Source organism: Octopus bimaculoides, chromosome 2 (genome assembly GCF_046866305.1).
Source record: "Octopus bimaculoides isolate indiv1 chromosome 2, ASM4686630v1, whole genome shotgun sequence".
NCBI classification, from domain to species: Eukaryota; Metazoa; Mollusca; class Cephalopoda; order Octopoda; family Octopodidae; genus Octopus; species Octopus bimaculoides.
In genome coordinates this window covers 163,821,488-163,847,362 of record NC_142929.1, presented here as the reverse complement: position 1 = coordinate 163,847,362, position 25,875 = coordinate 163,821,488, and the positions used below count along the sequence as shown (strand labels likewise).

The 25,875-nt window shown below is 33.6% G+C and overlaps 1 protein-coding gene across 21 annotated transcripts in view; it reads right to left on the bottom strand.

The window, feature by feature from the left end:
• LOC106875262 (kalirin) overlaps nt 1-25,875 on the bottom strand; it is a 549,719-nt gene that overhangs the window by 367,542 nt on the left and 156,302 nt on the right. For all 21 annotated transcript variants that reach the window (XM_052965684.2, XM_052965690.2, XM_052965687.2 and 18 more), the window contains 5 exons: nt 12,518-12,709; nt 10,778-10,909; nt 10,068-10,196; nt 7,246-7,347; nt 6,745-6,867 (listed from right to left, as the gene is read on the bottom strand). In XM_052965684.2, coding sequence (XP_052821644.1) covers nt 6,745-6,867; nt 7,246-7,347; nt 10,068-10,196; nt 10,778-10,909; nt 12,518-12,709 — 678 coding nt within the window. The remainder of the gene's footprint in view (nt 1-6,744; nt 6,868-7,245; nt 7,348-10,067; nt 10,197-10,777; nt 10,910-12,517; nt 12,710-25,875) is intronic.

Genomic DNA, 25,875 nt, shown 5'->3' with positions numbered 1-25,875 from the left:
TATTTTTCTGCCTAGTTGGTCAACTTTTCTTAATCCAGATTTCCTAACAAGTTCTACTGACTTCATGGTTGAGTGGTTAATGGTAAGATTATCTGACTGTAAAAAGAAAATTGTTTCAACACAAAAACCACTTTAGCTATAAAATTGTAGCTTGTTTTGGCTACCATGATCTAAAGTCATGTCAATGTTAAACAGTATCTAAGAAAGAGAAGAAAAGAGCTTACTTCAGATTACATGTTTTTTTTTTTTTTTTGGCAGGGGAGGTGCATCAAATTACCCCTAGCCAAGCAGATATATGATCAAAGACAATCTAGCCATAACCATCACATCCTTTTTTCAAGCACTACATATGTGGAACTAGAGTATTCAATACTTCTATTTACAGGGCTGTAGGGTGTGATTTGAGCAAGATTTTGCTGCTATTTGAACAGGCCAAGAGATCACAAAGAGGTTCTTTCTCTTTGGCTCAATTATACCTATATAGCCAGATATGCCATTACTTACATATTATATCTCTAACAGTGACAAGAAGCCAGTAACAATGATTTAATATGTAATAATGATCTTTATACATAAGATATGTATAAGAGATGTAGTCCCATCTTACCTTCTATCATGTAAAATTCTTGTCATTCATGGTGAAATTGGAATGAATAACAGTAATAAGCCATAGTAATTGCTAGAGTTTCTTTTTTGAATAATATCTTAGATTTAAAACTAAATTAGATACCATGCTTAACAAGCCAGAACATGGTGTGAGAGCATTAAGATTAAATGTAAGTATAAATAGTCATAAGTAGCTTAATTATTTAATCAAAATGTTCAGATAAGATCCCATAACTTATCAAAGAGATCAAATGCTACTGTAAAAGAATAACAACTACAAAAAAACTCAGTAATATAATAATAATAATAATAATAATAATAATAATAATAATAATAATAATAATAATAATAATAATAATAATAATAATAATAATTTAAGGACTTCTGGAAGAAAAAGAAATAAGAAATCAACAGTTTTCTGCAGTAAGAACACTAAAGTTATAATAGAATTGTGCAGGATCACTGCAGATGCAGCTGTTTCCAAAGAAAAATGATCTATTTAGTAACAATGAGAGCAAAGCTATGCTGACAGTCTGCCTGTCCCATCACCTGTATCAAACTGAACATCACCTGTGTATAATGGAATGCTTGCAGCAACTCCAGGCAGAGAATCAATAATCCCAAGAGTTTGTTATTTGCTCTTACCCTCCCAACACTAATTGACATCAAATATTTTGCAAGATAATTCTTCCATTTTTAATTAACCCCACTACCACTTAAAGAAAACAACTAAAAACAAAAATGTTAACTATACTGTAAATACAGCATACTAAAGAAGAAAAGATTTTCTTCATTCTTTTTTAATGAAATGCAATTTAAAGAAATTTAATGCATGTACTAAGAAACCATTAGAGAGAGCCTCTACACATTTGCTCAACCTGCTAGAAATAGTAGCCAAATCTCCCTCCATCTTGAAAATGGAATGAGGAATAACATGGATAGAACTATGCAGTCTTAGAAACAATATGCTAGAAATATAATTCAGACTGTATCTGGTTAAAGGTCTGTTCAACTGTTGTTTGACCCTAGTTCAAACAAGAACTACAACAAATGTTGACTTTACAGATTATCTCGAAAAATGGTGTCAGAACATCATTTTTCAAGGTAACTTGGACACATGAAGACTTTCATTTAATTATATCCCAATGTCACAGATTCTAACTCAAACAAGTGCTTCATTGCAATTAAATTATCTCATTAGACTGTAACCTAAAATGGTTTTATCAATGATCAGAAATACAGGATAGTTTGAAATTAGAGTGCTCCCATATTATAGGAAGAAATGACTTAGAAAGATATAGTCAACTGAGGGTCACTATTACCAACATGTCAATTACAATAGCAAGAATCTCTAGCAGATGGTTCTATTTACCATCAAGTTTATTATTAATTTAAATAAACAACAGATGATGGGTTCCATCTATTAATCCTTTAGTGCTCAGATTACTCTGGCAAATATAATGCTTATTCATTCACATTGTTTTAAAATAATTGTGCCTTATCTCATAGCTTCAAGATTTTTATGATGTGATTGTTTATTTTTAGAATGACATTGTAAGGCAGGTGTGAGAAGCTGAATCTGGCTGCTTTGAACATTAAACTGGTAGAATATTTTGGCTGGATATGGCCAGTTTAAATGCCAAAGGGTTAAGATAGAATGGTTAACAGACAGTAATTTCCATCATTACGCCAATAAAGGAAGAATGGTCAATATAAAACCAGTTTCAGTATATCTATTAAAGTATCAAGGGTTAATAGACAAGGTTCCAGCATGTCTAGCATGGTCAACAGATGGTTGACAGAGATAAGAATGGGTAATAGACAGTCAGTTCTACAATTATGTTAATAAAGTAGGAATGATAAAAAAAAAATGGCCAGTTCCATCAGGACTATTACTAAGGTGAGAATAGATGCTTAGTTCTGTTAATATCTATTATTAAGAATGGTTAAGAAATGGTCAGTTCAATGAACTAAAGTAAGAACGATCAATACATGGCAACAATAACTTGTTGAACGATATTGATTTCTTCCATAAACAAATTCTCTAAGGGGGACAGAGGAAAGGAGGGAGAGAACACTTTAAGACATTCAAGCTTTTTCAAAGGAAGTCTTCATCCTCATCATTTAACATCCAATTTTCCATGCTTGCATAGGTCAGACAGAACTTGTCGAGATAGGTTTTCTACAGCCAGATGCCTTTCCTGCAGCCAACCATAGTTTGTTTAAGGGTAATATTTTCTCATATCTAGACATATTTTTCATGGAAAACTGAAACAAACATCACTAGTATGATGATGATGCTCTTTTACAATTATTCAATGATGTCACGACAAAGATACACACACACAAACACACACGCGTGCGCGCGATGGGCTTCTTTTGGTCAACCAATTTATCCTCAGGTTTTGATCAACCTAGGGCTATAGGAGAAGGCACTCGCCTAAAGTACTATGCAGTGGCATTGAACCAGGATCACATGGCTAGGAAGCAAGCTTCTGATCCACACAACCATAGCTGTGCTTTATGCATCATACGATCCTGGGTGGACTTGAACCACCAACCTTTCAGTTAACAACTGTGCCATACAGACTACTAAAAATTTAAATTCAAATTACTTGCATTATTAATTTCTTTTATTATGACTATTGTCACAATACAAAATGGACCAGTTAACATCTTGTTGTAAAACTATGGTTATTGTTACCAATACAAAACTACATTTGTCACCATAGAATAATATCTACTCTTTGGAAACCACAACAATATAAACATCACTTTATTTTATCTTTCTCATGCATCACATGTCCACACTTACGAAGCTGCTATTTAGTCCTAGATTACTCTTGATCATATAAACTGATGAACAAAAGTGACTTTCAATCAAATATATGATACTTAGGACTACATTATTCAATATGTCTTTGTTCTTTAAGAGATGGAGATTTGGTTGCTATTTCTACCAAATCAAGCAACCATGTGGAGGATCTTGCATTGCCTCTCTCCAACTGGTGCATAGTTTTCTACTGCTACTTTACAAATTAAAGATTTATGTTCTATTATGTATGAGTAAATATATTTCATCTTACTACAAAGATTACTTTAGATAAAACCCAGACTTAATGCCAACATCACCAGCTCAAATCTCCTCAGGTTGTCATCAAACTTTTTATACCAGTCAGATGCGCTGAAAGAGATAAACCAATGCTGACCAATGTTTGCATAAATTATCAGTCACCATATTCTGTACATCACAGAATATCCTTAACATGTCTATGTCTAATTCAGGGCAGAGGATAGGAAATATACAGCTTAGAAATTCTAAAGAAATTGAAAATCATGGTATACTATGTTCTTATTACATGTACTTGAATTAGCTTGGTTTTTAAATCAAGGTCATGTATTCTTTGTTCTTTTACTGGTTTCATTCATGGACTATTGTATTACAAAGACAAAACCATCAAAGATACAGCCAGTTATATCAAACCAAGCACTTTATAGGCATTTAGTGACCTTCAATAAAATGAAAGGCAAAATCAATCTGGGCAGGATTTGAGCACAGAATCAACATGTATGTAACCAAAAACAACAGTGAATTCTGTCCACTACCCTGTGGATTCCACCATCCACTGTCCATAATGTGTTTCATTATCATCATCATTTAATGTTCACTTTTCCTTGCTTGCATGAGATAAGAGTTTATTGCAACAGATTTTATACACCCAGATGCCTTTTGTGTCACCAACCTTCACCTGTTTCCAAGCAAGGTAGTATTTCCTTATGATCAGACATGTTCGCACAGAACATTAGAAATAAACGACTCTGCTTGTATGACAGCGACTATTATTTACAACTATCATGTGATGTCAAAACAAAGAAATTCACACATACACATGCACACACATATAGACAACAGGCTTCTTTTAGTTTCCATCTACCAAATCCAATCACAAGGCTTTGGTCAACCCACAGCTATAGTAGAAGGTGCTAACCCAAGGTACCACATGGTGGAGTAAACCTGAAACCTTCTGGTCAGAAAGCAACCTTCTTAAATACGTAGCCACACCTTTATATATGTTGATGTATTTTTATTATACAACAGAACTGAGTTACTGTAAACAACTGATAAAGTGATAATGTTCAAATACTGGAGGATTGTTTCCACACTTCAATATTAGAACACTAAATGCCACTGCTAAGATATAACCTAAATTCACATAATACAGTTAAAATTTATCACTGATATATATAAACAAAGAATGAAGTATTTCCATTGAGAAATCTATTGAAATCATTTAACAATTTATATTTACTCAAATAAAGTTAATGCATAAGAATGTTAGATTAGATACTTTGGCATATTTACTTTCTGAGTCCCAATCTTCTTGACAATGATTTTGATTTTAGTCTTTCTGTGGTTAGGAAAAAAAATACTTCCAGTCAACTACAGGGACCAATCTAAACAACTAAACCCTTCTTAACAATGCATGGCCTTGTGCCTACGATAAGAAGAGGAGAGAGAAACTATACCCTCTCTTAAAATTTGTTGCTTTGTTCTTATTTTAGAAATTATTATTTTCTTGTTATAATTATTATAATTGCTATGTTAATCAAGAAAGTTTTGGAGTTTAAAATTCACCCTACATGTGGCAATGATATCTGTTACTTACTCTCAAGTTTGTCATCAAAGGGTAAAAACAGACATTATTTCAGTGAGAAAAGGAAGAAGATATTTTCAGTAAGAAATGTCATTAAGTACCTAAACTAACCCAAAGTATTTCAGCAACAATGGGAAAAAATGAATACATAAAATTTTTTTTTTAAATCCACAATGAGGGGAAGACGTCCTAAAGTTTTAAATATATAATTGATTAATCAGGTTGCAAATACTCATATTAAAATATATATAGGGATTAATTAACGTTTACACCTACTTTGTTTTGATCAGTTCAATCTCCAATCATTGTCTGATGTCCTATTCCTAGATGTGTACATAGTATCAGATTAGGAACTCTATTTCTTAACTAAGTAATAATATTCTTTAACAATTAGGCTACCAATCAGTTATATGCAAGAACAACACATGAGAAATAGCTGAATTCTTAGCTAAGGGTAATAATAAAGGCATAAGGCCTGAAATTTGTGGGGAAGGAACTAGTTGATTACATAAATCCCAGTGTTTTACTGGTACTAAATTTATCAATCCTGAAAGGACGAAAGGTAAAGTTGACCACGGTGGAATTTGAACTCAGACTGTAGTGATGGGCAAAACACCGCTCAACGTTCCGTCCACCTTGCCACCTAACCTATGGGTAATAATCATTTTCCCTACACAAGTGACACATACGTTATTACTCTTAGTTTAAAAATATAGGTTTTTAGTTCAAATCCAGTCTGGTACTAATTACATCTCCAGTGAAAACTAATCAATATATTGTGTAGATGTAAACACTGAAAAAAGAAAACATTTTCATCTTAAACAATGAACTTATTGGTCGAATTACAATTTAATTAACAAGACATTTTGACAATGATTGGTAGGTTTGTTCACTTATGCATACAAATATATGTAATTTCCTGTGCTGTGATTAGTAAGATCAACAAAAAAAGTAATCCAGCCAGTGAGAGATACAGATCATTTAATACAGGGGTTTTCAAACTGTGGTCCGCGGACCACAGGGGGTCCGCAAGGACAAGACAGGGGATCCGTGGACAGCAAATACTTTTTATGGGCAATTTGATTTTATATATGTTTTTTAATCGAAATCTTTTAATTGACAATAAACCTATTTTGTTAAATACTGTTAAATAAATAAATGTAAAAATATATGTTATTTTAAGCAAATATTTATGTATAAATTTCATAAGCGTTTATAAGGGGGTTCCTAAGGTAAAGCCTGAAATATAAAGGGGTCCGCAAGTCAAAAAGTTTGAAAACCCCTGATTTAATAGACACATTACTTGGAGACACAAGGCATGATATATAAATCTGGTGAATTATAGTGTTTCCACTGCATAAAACTATTAGTAGCTCATATTTAAATACTGTGTATATTAAATGAAACATGTATCTGTGTGTGTGTGTGCACGTGTACACATGTATATGTCTGCATTGTGAGTAAAAATTAAAACTTAACTTACTTGTCCAACAGATTCAAAATGCTCGTGGCTCTTTTGTAAAGCTTTAGCCCTTTGCAAAGTTTTTCCTATAGATGTATTTTTCTTCAGGAAAACATCACCATGGTTATCAAGCCAATCAATCACCTAAAGGAAGCAAACCAAATGCATACATTAAAAAATAAATGTATTCGCAGCTGGAGGTGCATTTTGTTTACATTTTATTTTGTTTTATTGGGTAGTTTTCCTCAATCATTTTTTCAATTATCACAAAGTCTTATATTTATTCCTATTTTCAAAATAAATATATGACTTATATCAAAATCATAGCTTTTAAATTTATATTTCAATTCTAAAAAGATCTTACTGACAATCTATGTCACAATCCAAGACCAAGTTCAAATATATTGGTCAGTTGACTCTCTCTCTCTCTCTCTCTCTCTCTCTCTCCCTCTCTTTCTCTTTCTTTCTCACCTAAAAATACATAAGTCAGAAGAAATGAAGCTGCAGTAAAAACAACTGTACCTGTTTGACGTCTTGCTGAAACAAGCGCAAACCTAACCGCTGGTGCAACTTCACTTTCTTGTTATGCCACAGATGTTCTAAATGACGTTGATGAGCTAGAACCTGGAAGAAACAGAAAAGGATTTATATTTAAGCAAATGGTACAGTGGTTACATTTATACAAGTGCTACAATATTTAGACAAGTGGTACAATATTTAGACATATGGTACAGTATTTAGACATGTGGTACAGTATTTAGACATGTAGTACAGCATTTAGGCAAATGGTACAGTAATTTAAATGTGATCCAATTTTTATTCTTGTGGTACAGTATTTAGGAAAATTGTACAGTAGACATGTGGTACAGTATTTAAATATGATACAGTATTTAGACATGTGGTACAGTATTTAGACATGTGGTACAGTATTTAGACATGTAGTACAGCATTTAGGCAAATGGTACAGTAATTTAAATGTGATCCAATTTTTATTCTTGTGGTACAGTATTTAGGCAAATGGTACAGTATTTAGGCAAATGGTACAGTAGACATGTAGTACAGTATTTAAATATGATACAGTATTTAGACAAGTGGTAAAGTATTGGTTCAATTGCTACATTAATGAATATGAAAAGACCTTGTCATCAGTCAGTTATAGCGTTGATATTTACTAATGTATGCACAATTGATGGAGTAGCCATTTTTGTTTTTTGCCCATTATTCCTCATTCTTTAACTCTTTATTTAAAATAGCTTGAAAACTCACTGTTAAATTAAACACAGATACACACATATACATACACACACACACATATATATATATTCATGGCTTCATCAGGAAAGGAAGAACAGAGTCCGTAACATTTTGCAGAGCCTCTAACATTGCTGCAAGAAAATAAAGGAGAGACCATACCTCCTGGGCTTCTGCAGTAGCAAGTAGTGTGCCAAAACCTGGTTCTAATACTTGCAATAGAGTGAATATCACTATAGGTAGATAAACCCCAGGTCGTGAGCAACAAATTATACCACAGCAACATAGAAGATTGATATCATCGATGTGAATGCCTACATATAAGATGATATCAGAAAGTTCTTAGCAAGCCTACAAAGAATTTGCACCATTATTCTAATAAATTGCGTGTTTCCTATATTATTTTTATTTGAATGATAACAAGTAGGTGAAGAAGTGACAGGAGAGTCATGTGGGAAGAACCAGTGGAAGAGGAAAACAGCAAAAGTGCAGGAGGCTGATCGTGAAGGAAACCCTTCAAAACCATGCAAGCATGGAAAAACTCAGCATGAAGGAGTGGGGAGAGGAGGAGAGGGAGATTAATGATGATGATGACGATGATGATGATTTGGGCACCAACTCCTTCAAAAAAGTCCTCTTGGAAATGTACACAACAATCCCAATGTATCTTCAATGCGGTAAAAGAAATGTTAAAGTCCTTTCCCAAAAGGCTATCTAACAATACTGTTAGCAATTCTACTTGAATTTCATTAACAGTTTTGAATGTTCAATATCATCATCATTACCAAATGTTAAATTTCCTATGCTGGCATGAGTTGGACCTCATTTTGGGAAACAGTTAAGTTACAAAGGAACAAGATGAGTGAATATCATAGTAAAAATCAGAATTCATTCTACTGCTAGGTGGAACAAATACTAATGAACAATGCCCTGAACATGAGGAGAGAAACAATGATGAGCATGAATCTTGTCACAACCTGAATCTGTCATGTTTTCTAAGGTCTGGGTTACTGCAGGCTCTTCTACAACAATGACTGTTGTTTTATGTCTGGATCACAGCTATAAACACAACTTCAATTACCTGTGATGAGTTTAGAGATAAAAGTTATGTTACCCTTCTCACAAACCTCAAGGCATCTTAGGGTGAGTATCAGGACCCTGAGTTGAGGAACGTAGAAAAAACTTTGCAGCAATGTGATGCATATTCAGGCTTTGAGAGAACCAATTGATAGACTCTACAGCTGATTCCAATCATGAGAGAAAACTGATAGTTGGTTCAGCAATGGTCCTCATGGATGAGTTCACAAATTTTAACCATATTTTCTGGTGACTTGTTGATCTGAATGCTCATCATCTTGAACTGACAAAGACTATCCTTGTAACACATATGCTTCTCAAAGATCTATGTTTAATATATAGAATGTTTGCCAGAAGTCTGATGAAGCATTCTGAAGATTTCAGTAACCAATCTGCCAAAATTCACATAAAGCTTGATGCAAGCACATTGCCCAAACTTACTGGTCATGGTAAATGCCAAGAAGCCACTCTGATACATTACAAAATTTTCTATAGTAACTGAACAAAAATAGATTACAGGAGGTTTTTTTTTAAATAATGACTTATAGGCAGACTACTAACGACTATCAGTAGCATACGTCTTCATGGAGAATTATATAATCACAGTATAAGCAAACCAGAAACTTTCAATAATATCCCTCTCTCTCTCTCTCTCTCTACCTGCCTGCCTGCCTGCATGCGTGCGTGTGTGTATGTGTTATGATTCTCATACTAAACAAATTTTGGAAAAATTGAGACAAGTTTCTTTTTTCCCAATCTTGACCTTACAGCAGATGCACTTTTAAAGTTTGCATCTGTAAAGTTGAAGTGTCACTTTTAACTTTAAGTTTTTTTTTCGGGTTTTTTTTTTCTGTTTAGGAAGTAGGAACTTTTACAATGTATTTTAGACAGCAAATCTGATTAAACATTTCTATGAAAAATCAGTGCATATATCTGAGGTTTTATAGCCCATAATTCATGTTAAAACAAGTAATTGACAAATTTTATCACCTATATACATATGCATGTATACTTACATCATGAATAACATCTAGGACATGTCCTGCTGCTTCTGAATAATCAGCCTTGGCTGTAATAGAATTGTTACTACTTGAAGTAACTGGCGTTTGAAGTGTATCCAATAATGCCTTCCCATCAGCACATACCTACAGGATATAAAGGTAAACAGTTAACTAACAGTACTGACATCAATATTAGTAATTTGTAAATGTAAATAGCATACATGTTCAGTAAACAATGGCATAGTTTTTGTGAGATTTTGGTACTGGATAACATTAATCCATGAGCTGATGCAATCTTTTCTTCATTGTTTAAATATTTCTAATTGTATTCTCTGTATGACTAAACCATTTGTTAGAAATAAAGTCACAGAAGGGCTACTACCTTTTGTCAATTTGCCACTTTGAGCTTGACTTTAGGTGGTAAGTTAATCTGAGATTGCATTCATTATATGTAAGGAAAAGACTGACTTTGTAGAACTAAAACTGGAAATAAAATGTTACTCAGCATTTTCCCATGATTATAGCACAAGTTTAGCAATATATTTAGCCTACAGTAATGATGTTTCTCAGCCTTATACTCTTTTGGATCATTATTTATCATAACATAATTTTAATATATTAGATGAGGGTATTTAGGTTAGGCAAATTAGGATGAACAAATTAGCTAACATTATTCTACTTAAAAAAAAAAAAAGAAAAAAAAACTGATGGATTTCAGTACTTACCTCAGCATAGGCTTGGCTGATGGTTTCAATTAATGTCTGGTGTTGTTGTAAGGCTTCCTCTAGGTCTTTAATGGATGATGGAATCTGAGGACTCTCACAGGCTAGCCTCCACTCATGGACTTGAGCAAGATACTGAATTGCATGAATATATATTGAAAGTAAAGTTTGGATAAAAGGAAGAAATAATCAATCACTAAAACTCATTTGAATAAGCAATATAGATAACTCAGTCACTCATGGGGATTTAGCTAGTGAGAATAATGTCAGGTAAGACATGAAATCTTTAAAAAAAAATTCTATAAACAGTAGAGTAGCGTTTTCCAACATTTTGAGGATAGCAACATTTTTGTTTCATTATAATGAGACAGCAAAAAAAAAAAAACCCAGTTTGAAGTAAATCATTGTATAGCAGTAAGAGTAAACAGGCATGGTCAAAATATATAATCTAAGTTTAATTTTAATCTCCAATCGAAGGCAAAAGTATTCTAACTACGGTCACGTTCCAAAATCAGAATGCAAATCGCTGGAGTAGGTAAATGTATTATGCAAGGGAAGTAACAACGGTATAAAAAAATTTAGTTCAGAAAGAATCATTCCCCTTGTAAAAAAATAAATAAATTGGCTCTCAATACATGTGTAGTGTCCTCAAAATAGAATGAGAATTAATCTGGTTAAGCGCAGTATATTATTTTCGGTATATGTTGCTTGACAAAATAATATCTGGGAACTTCAGAATAAATAATGTAAAAAAATTTTCTGAAGATTTGACGTTGCTTTCCAGATCAGATCAACCCTAACTGAACAGACTTCTGAAGAATGAAATTTCAACTGTAAGCTTATTATCAGGTGTGTCATTTTTTTATATATATATTTTTTTAATTTTAGATTGCAGGGTGTAGTTTGATGATTTGGCCGAATAACTCTGTAGAGGGTTGTCCACAGACTCAATACACGTTACTTTGGTGTTGGCCCTTGATAGAGGAGACAGATGTGATTACATAGAGTTGGGAAATGGCTAATGAGTTTAAAAGAAGAGCAACTTCAAGGCAGAAATAGGGTGGATTTTCCGCTCAAATAAGTACTTAAGGTATCCCCATATACAAAGCAACATCAACAAATGAAGGTAAATCTTGTTGAGTTACTACAGAAATCTGCTGAAGTAAGTCAATAATTCACACACTAACAACAAATCAATTCCCAATACATTGACAAAATTCACTATAACTATTTAATATCAAGTAACCAGTTATATTTATCATCAACACAAAACCTCAACACTGTGTTTCAACTATTTTACATAACCAGGTTTAGTTATATTCATCATCACTATAAAATCTATCAAACAGTAGTTCACAGAACACACATATTCCAATTTGTCCAAAAACAGATTTCTTAAAAAATTTCCTGACAAGCCACTTTTATTTAGGTGTGTTTATCCTATCAGCTTCTCTTTGGCTGAAAGGGTAAAAAGGAAAAAAAAAAAAAAACCTCTGATTATAAACATTGGTCAGGTAGGTGATGCTGTGACCTTGGATTAAGACAGCTACCTGAAAACTCTAGTGTTAATCATAACCAATGGAATTATTACATTTTCAAAATAAAATCATAGGCATCAGAAAAACAGTAAGGTTTCTAATGAAGTTTCTTTATCTCTTAGTTCTCAAAGGAATATTTTTCCCCCTAAACCCCAGTAAGTTAAAGTAAAAGGTTAAACAAAATAGAAAAGTTCAGTTTGCTAACCTGTTCTGCACGTTTATGAAAAATCACAGACATACTAAGGACAGTGCTACGATCATCAACAGCTGCTGCTAAAGTCTTCCAATCCCTCTCCAGTTTGCTGGCCTGTTGGCGGATTTCATTGGCACCATAATGACCAGTATCACACAGCCGCTGAGCAACACCTAAGATGCGGTTAATATTCATGTACATGTCCTTTAAAAAAGAAAAATGAGACAAATATTAACAAGTAAACAAAAAGTTTTACAAATATATAAAAAGCTTATTTAGAATTAAGTAATAAGCTAATAACTGAACAGATATGAAAGCCAGGTTAATCCATTTTAACAAGAACCAATATAAACTTTTAAATAAAGAGTTATAATAGTTATAAGCTGATAGTTCTAATTATATAATGAACAATGATAGAATCCCCATGGAATAACTCTACACAACTTTTCTTACATTTTGAAAATAAAGGTATAAAAAAAACTGAAAATAATAGTTTACAAAATGTAATCTAAATTTTAAATCATATAAATAATTTAAAGATAAATGAATAATCAACTTGTCAATTAAATTTTTTTTTTTTTTAACAACTTCTCTATTATAACATTTTCAAATGCTTTATGGTGGCAAAATAAATAAGCTAACCATTTAATTTTTATAGATTTCAGCTTTTTAAATTCTAAAATTTTAAAATGAACTTCAATTTTTTAGAAGCTTTAGAGGCGAAAATGTTATTATTTTCCCGTTTAATAAACAAGCATAATACTTGGGGTTGTTATCTAACCTGCATGCCATCCTTGATCAGACTTGTGAACAAAGGTTTGCAAGCTTTAACAATCCTATCTTTCATTTTCAGATATATTCTATATAAGACTCCATTATCTAATGTTTCCTTCCATTTCTAAGATAGATTTGGCTGGTATTTCCAGGCAGTCAAATCACTATATGAAGAGATTCTCTCAAGGTAAGTGGGATTGTTGTGATGCTTATGTCATTCCCAAGAGGATGTAGATGAAATGTTGGAAAACTTCAAATTAGAAATTGAGGTCATTAAGAATTTACTATCACACTACAACACCCAAACAAATACAAAAATATTTTCTGCTGAACAAAAATTACTGAATACAACCAATTTTAAATATGAGAATTATTCAGATTAATCTAACATTTCAAATCAAAACTGTAGTATTTGTGTAGCAAGATAAAATATTTACAGTTATAATAGCAATAAATTGATAGTTGGGAATGTACTAATATTGAACTTCTTCATAGATTAAGAGAACTAAATGAAAGTATGACAGAACTACTGATGTGAAAAAATATTTTGAATTTGTGGGTTTTTTTTAACCATATCATCAATCTAATCAGGAAGTGTCTCAGATAAACAAAATAAAAGTCTTTTAGATACTAAGAATATTTTACTAATGGTGTTCAAAACTGATTATTAGAGAAATGAAGATATTTGCCAACAATACAATAATTCAAAACAGAATTAATGTTTGTGTATGTATTTCTATGCGTATGTGTGCCAATATTAAATTGAGATGAGAGGTGAGATGGCAAAACAAACTCAACTTTTTACAAAATGTTCAGAATCAACATATATGTATAAACACAAAGGGACTGAGACTGAATTGCTGAATTACTATTAAGGACAATTATATAACAGCCCATCAGAATCAATAAAAAATATGGATTTTGTTTGAAATACGTTTCACAGAGATGTTATTCTCACATTTTATGTTCAAAATATATATAACAAATTAATTCTAAATTTGTAATGTATTTCCAATATCACTCCATGTTCACTTTAGCAATTGTATTAACACAGTACTTGTTTAGATAGAGATTGCAACACTACGCTTAAAATAATATTTCATAGTTAGAGATTTCTGGAGATTTCATCAAAGCCTATGAATTTGAAATATTTTCTAAATGGGACCTGCCTCCTAGATGGCATCTCTGTTTGCCTGCTATTATGATCAGTGTCTCTATGAATTACATGGTCCCCAAAAAATTATTATTTCACACCAAATTCAGAGTTGAATAATAAAGCTCTGGTTATTATTAATTTCAATATTAAAAGTAATAGAGCTGTCAAATAATAATAATAACAATAATATACACCAAAATATGTTTAACATTATCCTACCTTTTCCTAAGGAAATAACAGAAAATGGAGGAATTTTGGTAGATCACATTTGAGTCATAGCAATATATCTTTTGATGTAATTTTTTAAAATTAAAATTACAATTTTAATCTATTTTCATTTTAGAATATTCCAAATATGTAAATTAGGGGCTTTCCTTTTATCCTGTTGAGTTCTGTTTAAACAATTCCTTCTTATAATAACAACAATAACAACAATAACAATTTGTATTAGGGACCAAACAGTACTTAAATCTGATGGGCTTACTCATGATGATGAATTCAAGACAAGCTTATGCAAACTTAATATTCTAATAAGTAATTAATTGTTACCATGCAGAAAAAAAATAGAAGTCAGTTAGAAGCAATGCAGCAGTAATAGTAGCAGCAGCAGCATCAACAGCAGCAATAAAGGGAGTGGCATTCAAAGACCAATATTAAATTTGGCATATGTTTAATAAAAGGGTAGAAAAAAAAAGATGGAGGAGAGGTAATGGGTGTGAGGTTATGCAGATGGAAGATAGCAAGAGAAATAGTCTAACAGCCACTCACATCTTCAAAAATAATCTACTAACAATCAGAATTTTAAATTCTTTAGGGACATGCAAAAAGAAAAGAGATTAGATGGAGTTACAGGTTATGGCAAAATTGCTTAAAATCCCTTACGCTTATATATAACTAATTAGATTAGATATATTTGCCCTGTTCATATGGGTCATTAACAGACTGACTGCTGACGACCCTATACAAGTTTTTTTGTTTAAAAAAAGAACTTAAGAAATTTTAGATGAAGTACAACTGAGAGTAGGGAAGATATTGTAAACAATGAAAAAATGGATTGCTTGAGCCAATGGGGGAAACTTCTATGATGTTACTGACTAGTTGGAAATAGCAGGAAAATTGCCCTCATACTATATCATTGAGAAACTCATACCATATCATCTTGGGGAAGGAAAGAACTTGTTTAGATATGCAGTTCTATATAGCCTTAAAAAAGATGGGGTCATGGTTGTAATGTGTTGATTTTAAGTCCATCTCAGTCAACTGGGACTAAATAGCAACAACTAATGGATCCATTTGTTTTCAATAATCTAGTGAAAATTTCTGTTAATACAATTGGGAACCACTTAAATAATTTTATTGACGATTACATATAATACACTAAACATATTTAACTAGCAAATGTTTAACTAGAATTAAATGGTCAAATCCTTTGTGACATAATATTAAACAAGTATAACTAGTCTTTCAGTGAAATATTGTACACCTTCATTTGAATAATCTGTGAAACTTACTACTTTCGATTTGAGTAATGTGTACAATTAAACTGGTGCATCACAGTCTATTATTGGACTTGTGGTTTGACTATGGAAAAATATTAAGTAACTTCTGAAGTAATTTTGAATATTTCCTTATCCTCATTGAGAAGCACAAAAATTCAAGCAAAACACCAACCAGTTTTAAACAAATGTTGATTTTAATGTCTACAGAGTTACATACATTAGAATGTCTAAATATTTGTTTTTAATTAGACACAAGGTTTCGCTTTTAAAAAGAACGAAGTATTTAGTTGATCGACCAGAACACATTGAACAAATGATACATATGCATACTTTATTCTGCTCAATCCAGCAGAAATTAAAGCTCATAAGTTAAAAGCTAAAATCTCAATACTATACAGTATCCCATCCATAACAATCCCATTCTCTAAACACCCACTAAGACTATCTTTCTCAGGTTACAGCCACCATCAAAGGTTTTGATTACATCCGAGATATGGGTTGCACAGCAAAACTGAAGCAGTGTCTCTTCACTATGACACTGCATATTGGATTGCTCCCTCAAATGATTATATTTGTAACTCCATAGCAGTGCTCAAGCAGAGTTGAGAAGGGCTACATAACAAGTCCAAACTTCATTACCTTTCCCCAAAAGAATGTTGTACAGGAAAAAGTGCAAGGTCCAGATCTCACAAAGGCTGACACTATCTTTTATGCTCTTAATGTTAATAAAATACCAGTCTTGTCTTGAGGATCAGTATAATCAACTGTGCACACCTTAAAATTTCTAATATTCCAGTAATGGAAAGCCTGATAATCAAAAAACTAACAATAATAATAGATGCCTACATCAACATGTCTGACAAAACAAGTTTATTATGAGGATGTAAAGGACAATAGTATAAAACAAGTCATTGGTATTTGACTGCGATAAGACCATAGTAGATAGTGACAAGATCTTTATGGAGTATCAAGTTGTATTTAATGTAACTAGTCACAAGAGGTTGTTTAGCCTCAAGTCAGGCCCGAATCAGTAGATCTACAATAAAAAGTGGTCTTGCATGACCATCTCAGCTTTTACACAGACACTGCATATGGACTGTGCCCCCTCTCTCTTCAAGAAACTAAGATGTAATTTGAGGAAGATTTGGTCGTTGTTTCTAGCTAGCTGAGAAACCACATAAAGATTACCTTGTTGGCTCAAGTTCCAATATTTATCTCATGTACATAATAGAGTGGCAGATGTATAGAAAGGCAAGATCTAGTTAATGAGCATTATATAGACATAAATATATGAATGTCAGATGTATTCATCAAATACAATAGTAAAATGCATATAGTGTAGCATGAGGAGTGTGTATGTGTGTTAATGGATAGTAAATAACTGTCTGAAAATGTTTATGAAAAAGAACAGAATTTTCAAAGAAATGAACAATACAAAAATGTAATCATTTAGATAATAGCATAGATAATAGACTAATGACTAACAGAAAGAACATTTTTTTTTTAGGTGAACACACTATTGCCATGCTAGATAGTGATCAGATATACAAAAACAAAAATACAGTACTATTATCAATTTCTTCTTTACCAACAAATTGTGGCAGAGCACTATATAGGATATATTTCCTCCGGTGAATATATTTATGAGAAGAGGTTTTGTATATAGTAAATAATATTCAAATTTGATGTCAATAAGGAGTTGTGCTTCATAAATGAAGAAAATATATAGTTAATAAATGCAGTATGGAGTTCCTCTACACCATAATCTGTAGTATTCTGCCACAAATATTTCTGAAGTCAACAAAAAGGCTACTGGATAATTCTAGGGGACTAAAAGTGACTACAATAAAACTAGATATGAACTTCTCTAACAACACTTGGTTACTTGCAGTGGTATATAATACTGAGTCTCAGTGACACACTGTGGATAGAACCATAAACAAAAGGAAAGACAGACAGACAGAAGAGGAAAAAAAAACCTAAGTGACATATGACTGGTGATTTACTATCAAACACTATTTGTACTTAAAGATTGTCAGCCTATTTGCCAGGAGTTATTTAATGAAGAGAAGAAAGTTTGAAGATGTCAGGATTATTTAGCAATGCAATTCACTTCAAATTACAGCATTAGAGGCTTCTGCAAACCAACATGCTTTATGTTAAGTACAAACCGAATTATTTGGTTTGATTTTTAAATTTTGTTTTATAAGAGGATAAGTAAATCAGAATTGTAGATAGCTACAGACTGACATAAATATCCCATGGGATATGTAGTGGAAATTTTGGACTATTTGGAATCCACAAGCAAAAACATTTTAGGTTTTCTCCTTTTTTTTTTTTCTTTTGTTACTAAGGTGTCTAACAAACAAATTCAGCATAAAACAAGATATGTCCCAGAATTAACTTTCCAATCTGAATAAAAGGAAAGTGAGAGAAGGAGCAATATCTCTGAAGGAATTTTTTTTAATCTTTAGCAAAAAGGCTCCAATCAAGTCATTCAATAAAACTCTGAGCCCTTAAAAGCTGTGTAGGTTTCTCAGCCAAGCAGACTGGTGTTGCAAATATCCAGGTCTTACCTGAAGGCACCACTTCACGATTAATGAAAAAGAAAATTCCAAATATCAACAAAAAAACAAAACACAACAATAACACTGGAAGCTTCACAAGAATGTAGCAAACTCAACCTCAACAATTCAATACTAGGACTACAAGCAAATATTGTGTGCATAAACAAATCAAAATATTAAATATGCTTTACAAATGCTTCAATACTTAAACCATGTGCATGTATGTTGCAAAGGATATACACTAGCATCTGAATTGAGTAAATCTACTGTATTAATGTTCATTATAAATTTCTAAGACAGGATGTTTTTAATTAAATAAAAAACATCAATAAAATCAAGAGAAATGCTATAAGAATAATTGCTGGAATAAGGGAAACAGTATATTGTATTGCCATGATGGATTATGTTGATTTTTAATTGCCAAAGTTACTAAAAGTACAATGATAATTCAGTGTGTGTGTGTGCACGTGCGTGCACATGCATGTGTGCACATGCATACGTGCGTGTGTGTGTGTGTGTGTATGTGTGTCAGTGTAACTGTATGCGTGTGAGCACGCACAAGTTTATGACAATGAAAGCGAGTTATATTTAATATTAATAACTTAGTAAAGCATACAATAACAAAGCTAACAATGTTCTTAAGAATTTCAGAAAATTGCCACAAGGAAGATATAAAAATAATATTAAAGATTGCAAATTATAACTCAGAAAACCTGCCAAAGAGTTGAAACAATTGAAATAAAATTGTGCAATATGAATTTAGTTACAAATTACTGCTGAAGCTTAACAGCACATCCCAGAAAATAAAAAAGAATTTAAAAAAAAATTATATAAATATAAAACTTAATGTGTACAAAGACAGACGAAGGATGGGGAAAATGAAAATATAAGCAGTGATATGATCTTTAAACAAATATTTTTAAAAGCTATTCAATTAAAGACATGTAAAATAATAAACTATTTACATTAGTTTCATCATATACATAACAAACTAATATCTTACTCTGAAAAATCTTTTTAAAGAAAAAACGAGCACATTAAAATGTTCTAAGGTTTGAATTAACGATGTTTAAGTACTCTGACTAAAAGGATGTGCATTTGTGTGACTATATGTATATTTTATATTTTTATTTGCTGAGGCTGGCGAAAGGAACAGTGCCTATGACACTTACAGGCCTTCTGAGACAGGTGAGCATGATGCCATTAATGTGGCAGGTCAACACCTGCAGGAAAGTCAAAAGAGGGTGAAGATTTCAGGTGGACTATATTCTAGAGAGGAAGGACTGGGTATAAGGGTTAGTATGAGACACAAGAGAGATGAGAAGTGGAGATATGAGTGGGTTTGAGGCAACTGAGTGGTGGAAGGATGAGACCAGCCTGCTGCAAGGAACAGAAGTTGTTGCAAAAACAACAGAAAGTACAGAAAGGAGACACCCACATCCCAACCTGTATACACATGTGCTAAATGCAGAAATACCTTCAGTTGCTTCAAAGCAACCATCTTTGATAGTGTCCCTTCCACTAGACTCAAACAGCATACCCCAGAACTTGTTCCTTTACTCATAAATTTTTTGGGGTTGTGACTGCTGAGGACATGTGTAAGCTTGCAAGGAATGAAGCTAGTATGCTTCGCTGGATGTGTAATGTCAGTGTGCATACACAACAGAGTGTAAGTACCCTGAGAAAAAAGTTGGACATAAGAAGCATCAGATGTGGTGTGCAAGAGAGATGTCAGTGCCGCCTTACTGGTCCCGTGCCGGTGGCACATAAAAAGCAACATTCGAGCATGATCATTGTCAGTGCCGCCTAACTTGCTCCCATGCCAGTGGCACGTAAAAAGCACCATTTGAGCATGGTCAATGCCAGTTCTGGCTGACTGGTCCCGTGCTGGTGACACATAAAAAGCACCATTCGAGCGTGGTCATTGCCAGTGCCTCCTGACTGGCTCCCATGTCGGTGACGCGTCAAAAGCACCATTCAAGCATGGTCGATGCCAATACTGCCCGACTGGCCCTCATGCCAGTGGCATGTAAAAAGCACCCACTATACTCTCGGAGTGGTTGGTGTTAGGAAGGGCATCCAGCTGTAGAAACTTTGCCAGATTGGATTGCAGCCTGGTGCAACCTTCTGGCTTGCCAGCCCCTAGTCAAACCATCCAACCTTTAACAGCATGTAAAGCAAATGCTATACAACGACGACGATGATGATGTGGGGATATATTCTAACTTTTGGAAGTGTGCTTTGTTGTGTTCAATTCCAAAGAAAGGTAATCACTCTGACCCAACCAACTATCTTCTTATTGCTTTCACTTCTGAAATCTTTACAGTAGAAGCCATTAACAATGGCATATGCAACACCTTGAATTTCTCTCTCTCCTCAATAACCACCAGTACTGCTTCCATGGAGCCAGGTCCACCTTTTGTCTTATGTCTTATATCACACACTAGTGTGCTTCTGGTTTAGAGAAGTTTGATAAAAGTAGTGTCATTGCTTTAGACATTGGCAAAGTTTTCTTATATGCCAGACATGCAAATTTTTGCGTATCTGCCATGCATTGTTATGGTATCTGTTAACTAAATTTCTTTTGCTTCACTTTCATTCAACTTTAGTGTTACTCTGGGTTTTCTGTTGTCTCCTCCTATACATCAATGATCTAATAGCTGCCACCTCCAACAACACCCACACTTATGCAGAAGACATGACTTGTCATTCCTTGCAAACTTTCCCCAAACTATGCATCATCCAAGTGCAACTTTAATGCCACACACCAAAGCTGCATTCATTTCAAAAACAGGAAAACTGTCAGAGCATGCTTCAGTGAGGTCTCTGCATTAAAAAAAATTAAAATTCAAGCTCCACTCATAGGAGCAAAACACCACTATGCCATATTCCTAAACATAAACAGCACTAAAGTAGAGCCATCACAGTTGCTGTAATGGCTGGACCTTACTATTACTTTCCTGACAAAAGCACATGTTTAGCATAGTTAGAATCTCAACCCTAAAACTGATCATTCTTTTCAGAGCCAGAAAATATTTCAGTCTGCAACAGCTACTGACACTCTACAGGGCTCAAGTGAGGCCCATGATGGAGTACTGTTCCCACAACTAGGACAGTGTTGTTGCTACACGCACTGACATACTGGACAGTATCCAAAGAAGAGCCACTTGACTGACTGGCATTCAATCACTAATGGATACACCCTACCCTTTGGTTTAAAAGCAAGTAGTTTCAAGAGTTCAGAGAGTGAGAGAGGAAGCAGATGTATTTGAGAGAAAGAGGGGAAAGATACTCTGAGCCAGAGTAACTGGAAGTTGTTATTGCAGAGATTCAGGTGATGCCACCTTTTGGAGCAAACTTCAAACAGACAGAGTATCCTGGACAGCAGGGATAGATTGTAGACAGAGGCAGAATTTGTGTTTCAGAGAGAAATGGGATACATGGTTTGCATGTAAGTGGTGAAGTGTGGGAGCTGTACTGTAAAAAAAAGTCCTTAGATTTAGAAGAGGGGGTAATTGGCAAGGGCAAATATATATTTTGGCACATCATAGTACAGGGGTTTGTCATAGACAACCCAACACTGGAGGCCTGGTCTGAATGCATGCAAGGGCCAGATGGTGGTGTTGAAGCAGGATATACAGAGAGGGGACCTTCTATGTTATATAAGTGGGGACTGGTATCAGGAAGAACAATAGAAAAAGAAGAAAAAAATAACAGCAACTGAGACCATAGTAGTAGCAATGATGGCAGAAGTAGCAGTAGTAGCAGCAGTAGCCTGAACAGAGAAGTAGTAGGAATAATAGTAACAGCAGTAGCAGTAATTGTAGTAGTAGTAGTAGTAGTAATAATAGTAACAGCAGTAGCAGTAATTGTAGTAGTAGTAGTAGCTGAAGCAACAGTGGTAGAAAAAGGACAGAGAGATGTGGTCAGTGTAGATAGTGGTCAACACTGAATGGGTTTTTATTGCAGCTGTTGTTCTAGTTACTGTTATTAATCAGCTGAGAGTCCAAAAGTCAAGAAGAAAAACAAGCACTTGTATATATTCGTAAATATAGTGTGTATATTAATATTTATACAATATAATATTACAGCTCCATTTCAGCTGGATTTACCCTAAATCCTTAAAAGAGGAGGGGTTAGTGAAAAAAGCCTAACTTGCTCTCTTCAATTTGGCTTTCACACCAATCCTCACCTATGGTCATGAATGTTGAGTAATGACTGAAAGGGTATAATCATGACTACAAATGGCCAAAATGGGGTTCTTCCAAAAGATCTCTGGAGTAACATTATTTGACAGGATGCAAAACTTGGAGATCAGGAAGACTCTTTAGGTCAAGCTGCTACTTCTCTACACTGAGAGGCCACAGTTCAGGTGTTATGGACATGTAATCAGAATGTTTCAGGAAAGAATTGCAAGACTTAGTACACTTAGTAAAGACAGATTCTTCAAGCTGAGCCAACTGGCAGGAGGCCTAGGAGCAGACCAAGAATGAGATAGTTGGATAATATCCCTAGTCTCAGTTGGTCACAACTAGGAATCCAGCCAGAAAGTCTTATGACAGTTGCTTCTGACAGGACCCTATAGATGAGGTGCCTGAAGACTCTACCCCAACAACCTTCCCAGCAATGGGCAACAACAAAAATAAAAGCAAAGCAATTTAATTTCAATTGGTTTTGAATACATTATACAACCTTTACAGAGATTTCTTCCCTTCTATTTCTGTCACAAATCACTGAGCGTAAGCTTACAAATATCACCTCCAATTTCTAATTTAATTAGTTTATCATGAGGAAGCACCATGAATTTATGAGTAATAACATTTGATTATAAAACAAAATCTAAAAACCTATTAGAAATATATGAAAATTTCACAAGAAGCTCAAAAGCCACTTTGATATTTTGCTGAATTTAAATGAATTTTCATTTTATTTTTAATGATGTAAATTCATCGTCAAGTAAAATCTAACAGAAACAATTAAAAACCTAAAGTGTATTTATGATCTCGTTAAAATATATATATATAAAAAAAATAGCAATTTTATATTTCATCAATAACATTATAAGCACCAACTTGAAACAAAAGAGAATAGGCCTGACAACATGACTTGAATTCCCTCTCTTATCACATTTCAAGTTCCTTCTAAGTTACTCCTTATGATGTAATTTACCATTTATATTGAGTTTATAGCAAACATAAATTTACAATTTATATGTTTGTTTCAATCAATTTTGTAATTTTTAGAATTAGAATTATAACTGAATGTTTTTAGATGATTTTATTTTTCATTTTTAAAACTGTTTTAAGATCTACAATGAAAGTTAAGTAGATTCAAATTATTACTTGAAAGTACAGAGATAACTACAGATCTTTCAAAGTATGTTAGTGGCAAGATAATGAGAGACAGAAAAACCAATACAAAAAAACAAAATAACATCATAGTTATTCATAGCAAATATTCATTGATGAAATAGCTGCATGATGAAGACACACTCCAAGTTCAAGCAAGTAGCTTTTGAGCATTTAATGCTTTCAGTAACAAGGTACTGAAGATGTGCATTATGGAGTTGCAAGTTAAGGAAATAACTTGCTGCAAATTACAGACCACATCTATGGGTGAAGTAAGGTTCAACCTTGAGGGAAAGTGACATGGTGGTAAACTGGCATAACACAGATAAACCCATAAAAAAATAAAAGGTAGGCCTGGGAAGATCCAAAGAAGGTATGAAGTAAAGATCAATATCACACTTAGAAGAAAAGATCGACATCACATGCATGTAACAAGGAGAGGAGAAGCTGAAAGTAAGAGATTCACCAAAAGTATTCCAGATTATAAAGCAGTGTACCAGTGCAAATTAAAATGTTGGGAAAAAAGCTTGTATGGAATGATAGAAGCAAACCTGCCTTCACTGACTGAGCAAGAAATAGCCATGGAAATTTGGCTAATAGAATTTGCTGCATAAAGAGAGTTGGGAGAGTGGGTCTATAACAAGTAGACCAAACAGATAGACTAACAACTGACTTTAACAACTTTATGATCAAAGGTGCAATTAAGGATATGAAGGCAGGGAAAGTAGATGAATCATTGAAGATATTTACTGAGATACTGAAAATATCTGGTGAAATAGAGGATGCTCTAATCACTTGCACAGTACAGGTAGGGATCATTCTCAAAGATAGGTGTAGCAATATCATTATTAACTACTACAAGGGAAACAGAATTGCTCAAGCAAGAAACAACTGCAGAGGCATGATACCAGGTTGTGAATGTAAATGAAAGAGTGATAGCACAACTGATTAGGAAGTGAATTAGTCTGGATGAAACAGTTCATATTTGTACCAGGATGGAATATTATCAATGCCTTCTCACAAGTGAGACAACTAGCGTTCATCAAATGGAGAAGGCTTTAGGCAGGGCACTATACTCTGAAGTCTGTTAATTGCTTAAGAGAAAAAAACTGTAGATGAATGACTTATGAGAGCTGTACAAGCTCTGTAAGTCATGTACAGAAATTCCATTAACAACTAGTTTTGTAAAGGCCATCAGAGCTCAATTCTCAGCTCCCTTCCTCTCCTGTTTATTTTGGTTCATCAGGCCCTTATCGAGGAATTTGAAACTGGCTGACATTGGAAACTTCTGAGTGCTGATAATACCAATGACTTAGTTCTCATAGCTAAATCTATCAAGTAATTAGAGAAGAAATTCTAAACTTAGCAGCAAATTCAAGAACCAAGTAAGCCTAGCAAAGTAAACTTAGTAAAGACAAAAATTCTAAGAATGCAATACAGTGTACTCTATGTAAACTATGGATGCAGAAGAGAAGTGGGATCAAACAAAAATCTTTCAAATATAACAAATGCACAGGGTTAAATTAGAAGTAGCAGCAAATATAAAATAATATTTTTTCCAAATACTTGGAAGTTTTCCTAGAGGGTGATAGCTTCTGGCATCTAGGGGACCTAATTAAGAAGGGAGGTGATTGTTATCAAAGCACTGGAAAACTTCAAAGGAACAACAAATGAATTCTTTAATGCTTGTGAGTAAAGTATCATATTGCATGATTGAACCATGGGAACTAAATACAAAAGTTGGAAAGAATTGAAGTAAGCATACCCTGTTCCACAGGAAAGGATAATGCAAGTGAGGAAGACCAAGGAATGCACAAAAGTGATAAAAGCTGATCTTAAGAGGCTAAAGTTCACAAAGATCTGCAACAAATAATGAGACACTGTGCTATAGAAGACAATCAATCCAAGCAAGCATGAGAAAGTGGACATAAAATGATGATGATGATGCTAAGTAGTCATGACTAGTAGAATTCTTAAAAAGTTAGAAGTCTTGTAGTATGTAGTTATGTCCCTTTACATTTGAGTT